At 38.8% G+C, this 15,975-nt stretch overlaps 1 protein-coding gene across 3 annotated transcripts in view; it reads right to left on the reverse strand.

Annotated features, from left to right (window-relative positions):
* Window positions 1-1,337: 1,337 nt before the first annotated feature.
* The window catches only part of CDK8 (cyclin dependent kinase 8), a 72,776-nt gene continuing 58,138 nt past the window's right edge, over window positions 1,338-15,975 (reverse strand). For 2 of the 3 annotated variants that reach the window (XM_080614029.1, XM_080614031.1), the window contains 7 exons: window positions 14,933-15,076; window positions 12,826-12,895; window positions 11,742-11,814; window positions 8,706-8,803; window positions 7,231-7,309; window positions 6,953-7,111; window positions 1,338-2,405 (listed from right to left, as the gene is read on the reverse strand). In XM_080614029.1, the coding sequence (XP_080470155.1) occupies window positions 2,280-2,405; window positions 6,953-7,111; window positions 7,231-7,309; window positions 8,706-8,803; window positions 11,742-11,814; window positions 12,826-12,895; window positions 14,933-15,076 (749 nt within the window). In that variant the 3' untranslated portion in view covers window positions 1,338-2,279. The remainder of the gene's footprint in view (window positions 2,406-6,952; window positions 7,112-7,230; window positions 7,310-8,705; window positions 8,804-11,741; window positions 11,815-12,825; window positions 12,896-14,932; window positions 15,077-15,975) is intronic. The other variant, XM_080614030.1, reaches the window with a different exon arrangement.

The raw sequence follows: 15,975 nt of genomic DNA on the forward strand, positions 1-15,975 counted from the left end.
GATAACGCTGCATACCCTTCTTAATAGAAAAATTACATTCAAGTGCAAACTAATGGCAAGGAGTCCTTTTTGTCAGCTGGATGCATTTCCCTTCGCAAAAAGGAAATTAAAGCCAGCCTGCTACTTTCAAACAAAGCATTGAAGGCATCACAATATACTGCTATTAAGGTTTGCATTAATGTGAATAATAACTGTTATGGATTAACATGCATCAATAAGAAAGCAAAGATTCTAGGCTAATGGTACTTTGGCCAAAGAAAAGTTACTCTTGTCACCATTTCAGTACCTAGGAAAAGTCTGGAGATACTAAACAGGCAAGTTCAAAGCCTAAATATAAATTAAGGAAAGGTTAAAAAAAGGCTTTCACTTGAGAACCAAATCAAAAAGTTTAAGGCACTCCCACCTACGTGTTTGTGTTCCAAAACCTCAGGAAGGCCATATTTTGACAACACTTATTTCAGAATGAAGAAGGTATCACACAGTATTACTAAAGCTGCATAAACCTTGCACTTGGATTTTTCTGAAGTCTCCCAAACACTTAAACACAGATAATTTTATCTCCACCTCACACATGGTTTGCATTTTGGGCTGGCTACCAATTTGCTTTTTCTTTTGCCCCTTGTCAGCAGCTTCAGTGCATTTGAATGGCTCCCACTAGTTGATATTCACACTACATGAAGCACTTGCAGAAATAAATTCTGCATATATTGCATACATTTATGTCAGAATCACTGTGTGGTGTTAGATGTCAAGGTAAGAATGAGTTACAGAAACCTTCAAAGAACTACTCAGATAGGAATGTCTCCAGACCTTGTAGATGAAAGAAGCCATCTGATCTAGGAAAGGTAGCTTGTAATAACCCCATGTTCCGTGTCTCCAGCTGATCAGCCACAGGTACACAACAGGGGGAATGACATTTTACAGTGGTACTGTGTTTTTACTCTGCTATTAAAAAACACCCTTCTCCGCAGTTAATGGAAGCCTGCCCTCTTGCAAGAAGAATTCCCCTCGGACAGTGATTCTCAGGACACAACCCAATCCAGGTGTATGAAGGGCGAGGAATGTTGTTGCTGATAAGAAGAAATACAGGCAAAGGTCATGTGCAGATTTATGAAAAATAAATTTATTACATAACACCTTGTCTTAACAATGTTTGATTTTTTCTTTTATTCAGAATACTTGTGTCATTCATGTAAAATAGTTTGATACAGTACGTTGTATGCAAGTTTTTCCTCATAAACTCTAAGGCTCTCCTAACACCTTGCTCCTCTGCAGTAGGAGTGGCACCCCTAAACAACGTGCGAACGTTAAAAATGAAATGATAATCATTAACTGAAGAGAATTTAAAATCCACTACACCAAGCTGGTTCTCAAAACTCATGACGAAAGAGCTGAACGGATGCCGCACCTCTTTAGGAAATATCACTCATGCTTTTTTATTCCCAAAGCATGCTCACAAATCAGTAACACCAACAGGAAAAAATAAAACAAAACACTCTCTATGACAATCAGTTTAGTTTGTTTGCTGAACCAAACATGTTTATATCAATGACAACATACTTATTTTACTATCAAATAGCAGCTTTAATACCAGTCAAGTCATAGATTTAAAAACAAAACCAAGAACTCATGTTGGAAATTAATCTTTGGGACATTTGTAATTGCTGGAAAAGAATGCAAATGTTTGCATGTTCCTAAAAAAATCCCATCGTAGCAATCGTGTTGGTCATAAAACATTGATCTGGGTGGAAAATGAACCATCCACAAAAGTCACTAAAAATAAACGTCTATCAAAACTGTCTCCGAGTCATGGTTAGTTTGCTTTGCTTTTTTGCCATGGTAACATATACTGTATGCTTCAAGTACCAGTTCAAAGATCTTGTGTACTATTGGTCAGATAAAGTTGTTACACCAAGAGAACTCACCACATACGACAACAAAAATGCTTGCCCCTAGCACATTTCACAGCTTCAACTGCTACAGACTGTCACTGAAAACAATGCATCGGTCAGTCTGAACCATGTCAAGTAAACTACAGAAGTAGCATATCCACAACACAAACTGTGCTAGCACTTTCTTTTCAAGTCTAACCCCAAAACCAGGAACAATTTGGGAGCCACTACTCCGCTCTGTGGAAGGGGGTGGATCGTGGCGATCGGACAGGTTGGAGGTGAGGTTGTACAGTACATTCGCGTGGCCCAAGCCGGGTTCCAGGCAGGCAGCTGTGCGGCCGGTCCTGCAGCATTACCAGCAGTGCATTGACGGTATCAGGGTGCAGCTCAGTACCGATGTGTCTGATGCGAGTACTGTGGCGGCTGCTGGGAGGTAGCTGAATATCCCATGCTGCTCTGTGGCTGTGATGTGCTTGGTCCGGGGTTGGGGTAGGCAGCATGGGGGTTGGAACGCTGCAGAGTGGTTAAAGCAGAGAAATGTAGTTCTTCATAACAGGTACATCACCAGTTTCACCTACTGATTTATTTCAAGAGGTATCAAGCACACACAGTCTCAAAGCAGCTGCACCTCCAGACTTCTTTTCACTTACTCTGATTACAGCAGGTGCAGGTATGAACATCAGAAATACTAGATTAGAAAGTGACAGGTACCACACTTCAGTCATCCACCCTAATTATCTCCTGTGAGTCTACACCCATCATAGTCAAACCTCCAGCCAACCCTTCAGATGACTGCAGTACACCTGCAAGTTACACAACACTTCCACTGCTCACAGCAGCCAATTCCTCCCCTTGCTCTCTTCCCCTTCAAGAAGCTATACTGGAGTGGAGGTTCAAACAGTGCATCTACTGCTCATAAGTGCATCTTACTTACTGATCTTACTTGGCATCACTGTGGAGATTTTATTATACACCACCCTTTATGTGACCTAAGAGTAAAGACTGAGCATGCTGTGCTTATTTAGGCTAATGTGTCATCTAGCAAAAGCCTTAAAAATACTTGAAGGAGAGTAAAAGGTAACAAGCACCGCCTTCTCAGTGCAACCAGATTATTCCAGGGGGAAATGGCCCCACAGTCACAGATCATAGCTTGGGAGGTTCAGGCTGGACACTAAGGGGTGTGGAGAATCCTCAAGAGACCAGTACAGCAGAAGAACCTGCCCAGAGAGGCTGTGAAATCTCCATCTATAGAGGTTTTAAGACTCGGCTAAACAAAGCCATGGCTGACCTGATTTAGCATTAGCAACAGTCCTGCTTCAAGCAGGAGGCTGGGCTAGATGGTCTCTGCAGGCCCCTTTCAACCAGCATTTCTATCACCTATTTACCGAGTGGAGCACTCATCTCTGAGCAAACCAGCAAGTGCCTACTCCAATTTTAACCTAAAATGTAGTTATTTACAAACCATGCATTATAAAGGAAAAAAGACTGCATGTCAGATTTTCAATCTGAACATGTGACCACTTAGTAGCCTTTAACATTCCATTAAATTAAGATAATTTCAGTACATTACTGTGCTGGTTTACACAGACAAATTTTGCAGCATTTGGAAACTGCTGTAACTAACTTCTGACCTCTTGATATCACAAGATGTATTACGAGGTTTAGAAAAACACGCTTCTAGGAAAGGTCTGGAAACTTTCCTAAGCTGAATATTCCAGGCCTAGGGCATTACTACTGAGACACGAATATGCAAAACTCTGGTGAACTAACATCCTGAAACAGTATTAAAATAGCTTTACAGATTTTGTAAGTCACAACATAAAGTAACAACAATTTTTTTTCCTGCTGCTCAGCCTGTAGAACAGAAGCAAGAATCAGGTTGCTGAGATGATGGCAGAAGTGAAAAAGCAAACTCTACTTGTTAACATATGTTCACAGGACTGATCTAATTCCCTAGGGGTGTATAGTGTAAAGGGGAAGAAATGGCTGAGCCATCACTTAATGTCAATGGGAACAAGCCAGCACTGCTAAACCGCACTGTTACAGCGACTGAACTTCTGTGACATTTGTCTTCAGTCTTGAGGGACAGACTGAGCCACTCATCAACAGACGTGTCACAGCTCTGGGTCACGCATCTCCACATCACAAATATCAGATGCACTTCAGAGAGCAAAAAATCTCTGAATATTCTTTTTGCCCAAGTGGAGCTCCTGCATGTAAGAAACCATCACAAGTTCAGCGATTTAAAGCCTGACTATTCATGTCAGTTGTGAACACTGTCTGCATCCTGACTTCTAAAATAGATCTTAAGACAGACACGGATAAAAATCAGCAGATTCTTTCATGACACCCAGTGCAACAAATGTCTTTTGTTTTAGAACAGATATAAATATCCAATCATTCCTAAATACCATTAAGCACCCAGAGGGTTATCACAAGCAAAAGCCCAGAGTAGTGGACTTGTTCTAGCCTGTTTAATCCCATTGCCTTTGGAAGTGTCACACTGCATATTTAAATAACAAGGCAAGGAAGTCTCTGTGCCATGTGTCTATTATTTTTATGCATGGCAGAAAAGGATGCAAGGTCAACTTGCTTTGCAGGGGGTAATTCCATCTGAGTGGATAGAGAAACTGTCTTAGTATGCCTTGCCCAGGAGATGGCAATCCTTCTTCACAAGCTTTATATGGGCAATTTGAGCAAATTAAATGAAGAACAAAGGAGCAGGTGTTTGATTAAAACAGAGGCCTGCATTGTAATAGTTGTTTGCCATCTCCTCAAATTGCAGGCTCACAAGCAAAAAATGTAAGGAATTTTGTTCAGGGAGACGTGAAACCACCAATAGGCAACTCTAAAACTGCTTTTATTCTAATGCCAGCAAGTTCAGGTCTCCTCCCTTTGATTACCATGTTTTCCAAATACCAGAACAAATCTACCCCCTGCATTCTTGCAAGACTGGGGAAGAGATTTGTTTAGTTCTTTCTGAAAACCAGGTGTTTTGACTCTTAGAGAGACAGCAAAGAGATTAGTTGGGAGCAGTCACATTAGCAGTAAGAGCCCCTCAGATGGCAAAGTAGCAGTTGTCATTGTCTGCAGGCAAAAGTATTCGGAAATGATGGTTGTTGACAAGGGCTGCCCCCAGCTATAGTCCTGGGATGGATACCCGAGAGTTCAAAAGTTCTGATGAGCATGAGCTGAAAACAAAACAACATCAGCTCTCGCAGAAGCAATTTGAGTCTTCTGACTTCTCAACTAGCAAACCTCAGCTCTTGCTCACAGAAGCAGAAACTGAAGTTTGTTCAAAATGCCAAGCTGCAGCAGCAAAATGAGGTGAAGGGAGTGTAAACAGAGCATGCAAACAGGGCTCCCTGACAGTACCTGCAACCTCTGCATCAATCTGCTTAGGTATGTGACTCAACACAAGGGGAAGATTCAGAGTTACAGCTGCATTTGCCTGCTTAGAAACACACACAGAACTAAAGTGGTAGAGCGAGCCAGCTATAAGGCCAAAACAGCGATCGACTGCAGCTTGCCAAATTGAAAGGGGCGAAGCTCCCTTAAGAGTGCTCTGTGATGCATAATACAACTAAATATGTTTATATTTAGAGGCACCCCACACTACAGCGCTGTAGTCAAGGCTGGCCACTTCCTCAAATGTTTCAAACAACTCTAAAAATTTACATCATTCAAGGAGAATGACTTGAAAACTGATGTACTACCAATGTCCTAGGATAAACTGAGCCAAGGCACTTGGGAACTAGATGAAAAGCCTCACAAAAAAGCTCCTGAAAATGACCTTATATTACGTTTTCAGTGCTTTTTAAGTTTTGCCCAATGCTGGAAGTATACAGGTTTAGATAAGGATGAGGGTAATGCCCTCACACAGCTTTTGAGAATATTTGGTGCTCTCAGGGATAAACTGAAAAGGAAGACTTCAAAAATCCACTGGTGTCTCCCCATAAACAGCGTCAAAACTGTGAATAGCAAGTTGACAGCGGAAGTTTTGCTGACACCATTCTTTCAGTTTTGCTATAGAATATAAGCATAGCTAAGTGGCTTTCCAATGTTAGGGTCCCAGTTTTAGATATTAATCTTTAACTGTAAACACTGCCAGTAATTTCTGACTTCCCCATCTTTTGATTTCATCCAAGACACTCTTCCAACTGCTCTTCTGTATCACGCATTCCATGTGAACCAGTATGTAATAGTTCCTGCAGGCTAACGTTTCCACCAGCATGTCGCCTCTTGAAATCTTCTATTCCCCAGGCTTCCAAAATCTACCCCCTCTACAACTGCTCCTATGCGTATCATTCCTTGCATTAACTAACGGTTGTGTCCTTAATTCTCTTCTCCCCCGTCTCCAGGAGTAGCATCATCCAAACTCACAAATTCAGGTATCATTCCCTGGGGTGACTCTCAGACATTCTTCTGCCCCAGACTCTTTTGATTTCCTAATGTCTGATCACAAGCTCAAATGCACGAAGACTAGAACATAGCCTTCAAGTTTTCGGCAAGCTTTTTTCCTATACTCCTTATCTTCCTCACTCACTGATTGCCACCACCTCACCTGTCTCTTCAGATCTATAATACTGGTTTTACTCAACCTGGAATCCTCCTTTGCCTTCGAAACAGAGATTATGACAGCATCATCATCCAAAATACTCCTTTCCCATTCATCTGCCCCACTAAAACGCTTGTTTGAATTCTTATTTCACAGCTTGTTTACTGTAATATCCTTTGCTTTCTGCCATTACAGGCTTGTTCAAAAAAAGGAATGGTACAGAGCATAGCACAACAGGTCCACAATCAGCATTCCCTAATATGAATGTAATAAATGAGTAACTGTAATAATATCTGATCCTGATTTCCTTATTGCTAACCTAAAGAGCATCAGCATATCAATTTACAGGCAAACCACCAACTAAATGAATCTGAAAACACATCTGAAAATAACAAAAAATATCAGTTAATACAGTGACACTTAACAAGTTACTTTTTTAGCTTAAAGAAACACTGCTGTAAACTTGAGAACCAAACACTCAATATATGAATAGAATAAATACCTGATAGTCTGAGGTCATAATAAGTCCACCTGAGGTAGTGGTAGGAGGAACAACTCTCACTTTTTTCAGTGGGGGTCCCTGTGTGTGACTGTTGTCTTGGTTCCCTGGGTGACCAGTTCCATTAGTATGGTTATTGCCCTGCTGCTGCTGCTGGTTCTTCTCAATTGTTTAAACACAAAGAAAAATTTCAACTCAAAAGCAGCACGTGAAATAACATGGACACATGAAATAGTGTGAAGGCCAGTGAAGCATGATGATGCTGTTCTTCCAGTACTTACTTTATCTCCTTTATCATCTGGCTCTTCCTCTGTTAAAAATTCTCGTTTTGGGTAAGGGATTTGACAACCTGCAAAAACACTGCCCCCAAAAAAAGTCTATTTATCACTGTATTAGAACAGAAGGGTTAAACCTGTAAGATTCATACTTCACACCCATGCTACTTTCAAGCTGCCTGAGCCACAGTCCATAACTAATGGAGAAGTTTTTCCTGTCTTACTTTCATCATATTCTAAACATAGTAAACCTATTGACATTTATTTTTAATCTTCAGTTGCCTCTTATACACTCATTGAAACTCCTAGTAGTTTTCAGAGTTTCTGTAACTGGTGACCAAACTGATGGCTGGAAAGGTACATGGCCCATTTGATATCTGCAAGGTCACAAAGAGCTATCTTAATCCAGCTTTTGTGTAATGCACAATCTCAGGACTAACTAAAAATACTCCTGGAAACTCCACTGACAAGTAATAAAATCACCTTGAATAAAGTTTAAAAAATAACGAGAAATTTCATCTGGCAATTCCTTATCTCATGGTCCACATGAATTTGCTACTGCGACTGCAAGCTAATATTTACCCACCCTTAATCAGTAGAATGTATTTATAATCAAGTCTCTGTACACCTGTTAGCATTACTCATTGTGTATTCACATTAAAATGCCAACCTAAAGTCAAGAAAAACCCAAAGACTGTCCTAAATGCAGTTTCTGCAAAAGTAAATAATTCACCTGACAACATTAAATCACAGAGACAGGTCAGGGGGTGTTATAAACAGTCTAGTAGGTTTTAATGAAATAATTTAATTTTTAATTAATTGCTTATAAATATACATACCATATGTCAAATTCTTCCATAGATAATGGTAGAGAATCACACACAGGACGTACTAATAGCACTAACAGCTTTCTTAAAAGGACATACAATCATGCTGTATGCCTACTCTTTTGGGAGGAGGCTTAATTTTTAAAGAAATCATTCACTGTCCCTGAATTTTCTTCCTTTCGTAAATGTCCCTACACAAACAAAGAGGAACGTCTACAGAAAGTGGATTTAAGTTGTTCAGGATGACAGCAGAGAGACACAGAATTGACTTCCCCACCCACTGAATTTACAACAAAGGCTAAGACAGAAAAATGTAAACTAATTAGATAATGTCATCTGGCATGCTGGTGCAGAGAAGTGGACCTACGGGCACTTAGCAGTTGTCTACAAAGATCTATAGCATGCATAATCAACCTGTCAGTGAGTAACAAGATTAGTACTGCGACTAATAGGATCAAAGTTCCATAAAGCAAGAGATTAGTAAGAATGCTACTTAATTTTAAAAACCACAAATGGCATTTTTTGTGGTTGCAGCTTTATTTGGTTGTCAGACAGTAAGTATTTGGCTCACTATTCACAAACACAGGAGAGAGAAAGCACACATTTCTAAAGCATCTCTAGATGTACTGATAGGTTAATAAACCGACCACTTACTCGGAAGTGGGAAGAGGATCTTCTAAGAAATAGGGATCCTGCATAGCCTGTTCTGAGGTAATTCTCTTGATTGGATCCATAGTGAGCAGTTTCTGAAGCTGAAAAAATAAAAGATAAGCAGCTCTGCATTACCAAAACAATTAACAGAAACTTCACTATTATTCCTGAAAGACAAGCTGATACAAATGCATCTGAACTCAAAACCACAACCATAAATGGCATAACCACATTCTTCTCTTTTGTTAAAATAGTAACTTCATTTCCCATTGAAAAACACCTGCAAAGCCCAGGACACTCAGTTCAGTCACAAATGTTCTAATAAAAACATTCCAAGAGTTTCCATGACTTAACAGCAGTATTTATCATAGAACAGTTTGGGTTACAATGAGTATGCACATCTTCAACTAGATCAGGTTGCCCAGAACCATATCCACCCTGGCCTTCAATGTCTCCATGGATGGCACATCCACCACCTCTCTAAGCAACCTGTGCGGGTATTTTACAACCCTCATTGTAAAAATTTGTTCCTCACATGCAGCCTGAATCTCCCCCCTTCTAGTTTAAAACCATCACCCCTCACATCCTATTGCAACAGGCCCAGCTAAAAAAGTCTCCCCCAATCTTTCTCATAAGCCCCCTTTATATATTGAAAGGCCACAAGAAGATCTCCGCAGGGTCTTCCCTTCTCCAGGCTGAACAATGCCAGCTCTCTCAGCCTTTCCTGCCACACAGAAACAGGAAAATAGCAAGTCTTCATGTTTCACTATAGGATACAGTGTCCAAGAAAAAACTACAGTAGGATGGTAAGAGACAGTGATCTTTAAAAGAAATGCTACACGTTCCATCTATAGCTTTTTAATAAATCATGGATCTAACAAGATATGCAGAAGCTACATATGCAAATAATACTCATTTTACATTTGCTATTTGTATTTTCATGGGATTAAATTCTCCTTTTTACAGAGATCCAGTGTCATGACCTGTGTCTGAACGGGTCATCTCCTTTCACTAGCTATTAAGCGAGTGTACACAACCACAATGCAGACCTCCATGCTGCAGAAAGCTAAAGTTAGGAAAGTACATTTTCTTTTCTCAGCTGTCAGTTTAATGGCATAGTTAAGAACATAATAAATATGTATTACGACCATCAATCCAGTTACGTTTTTCGTATCATCAGCAAGGACTCACAATAAGTTACTTCAGCCCTCCAAGTCTGCATGTAGTCTTTGTAGAATATCAGTTTGAACAGAACAATTCTTGTTCTTTCAAACAGCTCAAAAAGCAAACCCAGGAGCCAGAAAAGGGGAAGGCAAAAAAAAAGAGAAACAATTGCCAACATGCTGAAAAACATCACAATCAAAAAATACTGCAAAATTCTGGCATCATTTCTGGCAATTGTGTTGTATAAAGCTGTCCATCACACACTCACAAAATGTGAGCAAACTTGGTCATAATCAGCAACAGAAAACAGAAACCACAAGAAAAGTTTAATGACTGTGCAACCATTATCACACGGGGGATCTATACTCTTATTTTGCCCCCTTGTTCAGGTGCCAGCACAGAAGTGAGTCTTCCACTTAGCACTACAAATATTTTCTATTTAAAAACTGTTAAATTAAAATTTCACGCAACAAAATAAAATAATTTCAATGACAAAATAAAAATCCAATAAACTTTATGTATCAGCAGTGAATGTGACAATTGCTACCGTTCATATGGACCAAGGTAACCAAATGGAAGATGAAGCATCACTCAGTTAACGAGAAGCAGCAGCTGCATATATCCATTTTCTAGGGCATAAAGAAGTAAGTAGGAAAGAAAAATAAAAATCAGGAAAGTGAAAGTGGGAAAAAAACCAAACAAACAAAACCCAAAGCACAACCCTGTAAACTGCAAAAGCAGGAAGGAGCCAAAGTTGTCTCATGCTAACACATCAGTTCTGCATGTGGAAAGGGACCGGATGCATGAATGCAAGTAAAAAGGGGAAAAAAAAAAGCCTGGCTAATCCAAGCTGGGAAATCAGAGCATGTCAATTTTTGGCAACGATAACGATCTCTGTACTTACTACTGCTGTAATTATTAGTTCTGGCACATTTTACAATAACAGATGTAAACAACTTGCTATGTCAAATTGTATTTTTTAAAGTATGTATTGTCATACTAAAACATAAGATCACCTTGGTAAATACTAAAAATGCATTTCTGAAGCTCTGTTATAAATAGCTACATGTAAAAACTGGATTAATTATGAGCACTTCAGTTCTTCACATATCAACATAAACGTTTCATGCATTATACACAAATACACACAGACTGCTCAGCAGCTTCCACTGTGCTTGGATACAAAAATCCAGCAAAAATCCCAAATCTCCATCAGAAAGGACTAGTTTCCTCACTTACGTTAAGCATCGTAATATAGCATCCCTAGTATTCCACCAACTTTTAACTTTAAAGGGAAAGACACTTCACAGAAAATGATGCCTAATGGTACAACTGCCAGGTAACTTCCTGCAAAGTTTACTTGAATCAGCTGGTTGTATTTTTGGTTTTAATTCGAATCTTGAACATAGATTCTGTTTTAGCTATTGCAGTATAATTCATCTGCTTCGCAATGCCCAGTTATAAATGCCCATGCAGTATGCCACGAGAAGAGTATTTCCTCAGAGCAGCTCTGGCTGAAGGATAAATTCCAAAATCTATATGGAAAAAAAAGAACTGAATGGAAAAAAAAGACAGCTGCTTAAAAACTTTGAAGTCTGATCAGAGAAGGTACATCTTCCAATGACTTGAACAAAAGCCACATGGTCCTCAGACACACAGGCCTCGTAACCATCTTCCCTTTTCTCCAATTTATTTCTCTCACCTCCAAGATCAAAAAGCTTCCTGTTTTCTTCCCCCAGTCCTGTCTGCTCCCCCTCCCCCAAATAATATATTTACCTTACAATTTTAGCTTGAAAGCATTTAATTAAAGTTGGAAACATCAAAGTAAGGAGAATGTCCATTCAGAGAGAACAGCTGGGAACTGGAGGAACTTACCAAGTGGAATGCCTTACTATCTGGTTTAACTTTATGTTTTTCCATATATTTGATAAGGCTGCAGTTGGTGTACCTAGGAAACAAAGAAAATGTGATATTTCTATATATACACATCACCAATACTGCAAAGCTTTCCTAATAGCCACAAAACATAGTAACAAGAACCATTTAGTCTCCACTGCTAATGGACTAATCAGGAAAACAAACACAACTACCAACACTGGAAACTGCTTAAAAATCATTCAGACACTACAGAAATGCATCTCTCCCTCACATACTTGTAAAAATACATCATATCCACACAAAAAGCACACTTTGAACCCACAAGCATACAGCAAACTATCACTTGGATTTAAACTGCCTTTTAGCAATTCTACTACTATACTGTTGCATTCTGTGTATTTCTCATGCTACTAAACCCATCTTAACACTCTCCTGCAAAGTACAGGTTGCTACAAGAACATCCACAAATTCACTCTTTTGAAAAGAAGCTAAGAAATAAGGTTTCCAAATGGTTGCAACAGCATGGCAGATGCAAGAAATGTATGTAACAGTACAGCACCAAATCTCTCAGCATGGAAACAAGGCAACAGGGTAAGCAGGGTCTTAAGTGCAGGTATTAGACTCTGGCAATGTGACAGCAAGACTGAAAAGTATTCTTTTCTTTAGCCTTCGTAGCTGACAATTACACCCACTGTTTGCTGGAAGCAGCCTAAGGTTACTGGCTCTCTTGTGCAGCTATTACAGAAGAATCATTTCCAGTACCACGGATTTGGAACCAGCTGTGACAAACTGTGCTTTGCAATCTTCAGAGCTGTGTGGGGTCTTACTGGCATCACCCATTCCACACCTGCCACCTCATTATTTACAGTCTGTCCCTGGCCTACTCTTCTGATTCACACCACCTCAGCAGGCAAAGTTCACCATTATCAAACAACTCTCTTTTTCACAATCTAAACCATAACCATTTCATAGTCCTTGTTTGGCATTTACATAGAAAACAACCTGAGCTACAATAAATTCAGTGTAGGAGGGAGAAGTAAAGTATGCTTCCTTAAGACAGCTCAACTCAAAGCAGACTTACGTGTTTCTCCGGAAGTCTTTCATTAAAGTTGAATGTTCGGGCATCTTTTTTATGTCTTCCCAATCTTTATCTGCAAAATCAATACTTATTAGTAATATTTTTTTCTTTCACCCTGAGTAAAACAAAGGCTTTCCAAGTATCTCTATAGCCCTGGTTTTTTAAGCTGTTTTAAGTCTGCTTTTCTAACCTTGCAGTTCTTAGTTCTTTGTGCTCCTTGGCTCCTATCCCTTCATCACCTCTTCACAATAAATCTTACCAATACCTAAGAAGTTCCAGCTGCATGTTGATTAACGCAAGAACTGTAAAAAGCAGCTGCAAGCCACAGTGAAGATCACCATATGCCCAAAATACAACACATAAGAAAAACATATTAGGCATTGGTGCTTGCACCCTTCCGGACTGTTCCTCCATTTATTTAGACAGCGTTGGGATCTCAGAACAGAAGCACCTAAGACTCTCACAAGCACTATCTCCTTCTAAGGGATTTTCCATTTTGACAGCCTGTCATTAGTTATCAGAAGATGCCCAGAGGTACTGGGTAAACTTCTGCTGTATCAAACTGAAAGAAATGCTGTTAGCCAACAAAAAGTTAAGAAAAAGTAACAACTGCACACTCAAATAATATTTAATCTCAGCTTCTCTGTGTAGACAAAGCCTGCAATGGATTTAAATATAAACCAAAAAGCTCACTACCAGCACTTGGCCTCAAATGTATTATGCACTGTAACTCCTGAAAGTGCTCCGTAGGCAAGTAGTTTGATTCAAGTCAAAGCTCTACTAAGTCTTAGCATAACTGCAGAACACTGGGAGCCTAAAAAAAGTAAATAAATCAGAGATCAGATAATTACTGTTTTAGTAAAATATTCTTTTCTTTACCTCTCCAAAAGACATGTGAAACTTTTAAATATGACAAACGTCAACAAAACAAACCAAATAAAAAATCTGCTGCTATTAAACGAAAAGTACTGTTTATCAGTGAGAAACAAACACACTTAAAAATCAAATGTAGATCATTAGAAAGGATTATTTAAACCAATTGGAAAACAATAATGAAAGTGCCATCTACTTATGCAAGCTACACAAAGACAATGTAAAACCCAAATGAAGAAAAGCACATAGAGGATAAAATTCTAGGCTAAAAGCAGGACAGTACTGTTTACAGAAGCAAAATTAACGGAGAATTCCAAGAAACTACAACTATTCAATATGCAAGGGCAACACTTCCAGGAGTCTCATACAGCAGTATAGAAGCGATGAAGTACATACAGGACCAAAAAAAAAAAGTGAAAGGGAAAAATAAGAGCAAATTTAATAACAATTTTCCTAGAACAACAAAATCCATATGATGGGAAGAAGAAAGTCCACCAGAACAGTAAAAAAAAAAATATTATTAACAGACAATGGACAACAGCAAAGAACACAAGCAGTGAGGAGAAAAATGACCAAAAAGTAAAAATAAGGCCTCTGCTATTCTGGCATCTGCAATCAGATGCACACTAGAAGACAAAGCATTAACTGAAAAGATGCAAGACAGCCAGTAGAAAAACAAGATATGACCAACACTGAGGGGAAAATGCAACAAGTGGCACCCACATTGTAATTTGTTTTGGTTCATGCAACCAATTCTTTGTTCTGGTTCAGAATAGAGAAATTTTCTCCATACCACAAAGGTTTCTACCAGGAAAAATAATTAAATACCCTCCCTTACTTCCAGATGCTGTGCTTAATTTATCATGAGTTAAGCATCTGCATAATATTCACTAAATACATAGATTTTTGCTTGGTTTCATACAATGGCCAGTCACTTTCCAAATCTAGAATCAGTACTGAAGAAATACAGAAATATTCCTTCTGATTTTTAATCATCCACAATTAAACACGATCTTTTAAAATTATAAAACATTGGTGCATGTATACACAAAGAGTGCTGTCAATAATAGGAAAAATAGCCAATATGACCATTAGATGCTAGATTTATAACTCATGAAATAAAGATCGTGTTTGAACAGCTTTGTTGCTTCTGTCAGCTGCCACCTTCACTTGCAAAGAAAGCAATACAGATATCTTTCTTTGAACAGCAGTGAAAATAAATAAATACAGTATGTACCTGCAGGAAATCCCATTACATTGAATATTCTGTCCAGCTGGTCATGGTGATAAGGATTACTAGTTTTGATATCTTCTTGTCGACAATGGAATATTGGTTCTGATGTTAGCAGCTCTGCAAATATACACCCTATGGCCCAAATATCTTGGAAAAAGAACAGAAATCAAAAAATAAATCAAATTAATCTTTCCAAAAGCATCTTGGTAAGGTAGAATGTTAGTTTTTCGCTTATCAGAGATAAGGTCCCTGCGCTGAAAATTTCAAGTTTCCATTGCAGAAGTGCAAGACTTGCTCAACTTTTCCTTTTAGCTACAGAGGCAGTACACAATCCAGTAACTACACAGGAGCTGAATGTATCATACAAGTTTTTTGTGGGGTTTTTAAAGCATAGCTCTCATTTACTGACAGAAAAAAAGATTCTGACAAAGAACTAGGAAAAAAAAAAAAAAAAGAAGGAAACTTTCTGGGTAACTGTCCACACATAATATACAAGAAAAGAAAAAAGCCAACCAACATCTTGCCCATTAACTGCCATATTCTCCCAGCCAAGAAGTACACCCTCTCTATCAACACTGGGTTTAGTAAGTATTAAATGACCTAAAAAGACAAGTTGAAAAGCAGTGATACTGAAATAAGCCAAATGCTATGTATGAAAGAATTAGGCCATGTATACGCATAACATGTATAACATTAGGCCATGCTATGTATAACAAGAATTAGGCCATGCCCATGTACCTCACCCCTTTTTTTTCATAGCATTAATTTAAAACAAATGAGAAACCCCAAAACCTGTTTAACTGCTGTGTCCCAGTCTGCAAAACCAGACAGCCTGACTCCTCCCAGTTTTGTCGATTTTTTTTCCTAGTGTACACAAATGCAATTTCTAACTTACATAAAGGAAAGCTACACTGAACCTTGAATGAACAAGAAAAGGTCATGAACAAGGACAAAAGCAAATGATGTAAAGAGCATAACCCCATTACTCAGTGTTTTCATACAGTCAATTTTTATCTATGCTGAAACAAATGATGTACTAAAGGCTA

Source organism: Psittacula echo, assembly GCF_963264785.1.
Source record: "Psittacula echo genome assembly, chromosome: 3".
Classification (NCBI taxonomy): domain Eukaryota; kingdom Metazoa; phylum Chordata; class Aves; order Psittaciformes; family Psittacidae; genus Psittacula; species Psittacula echo.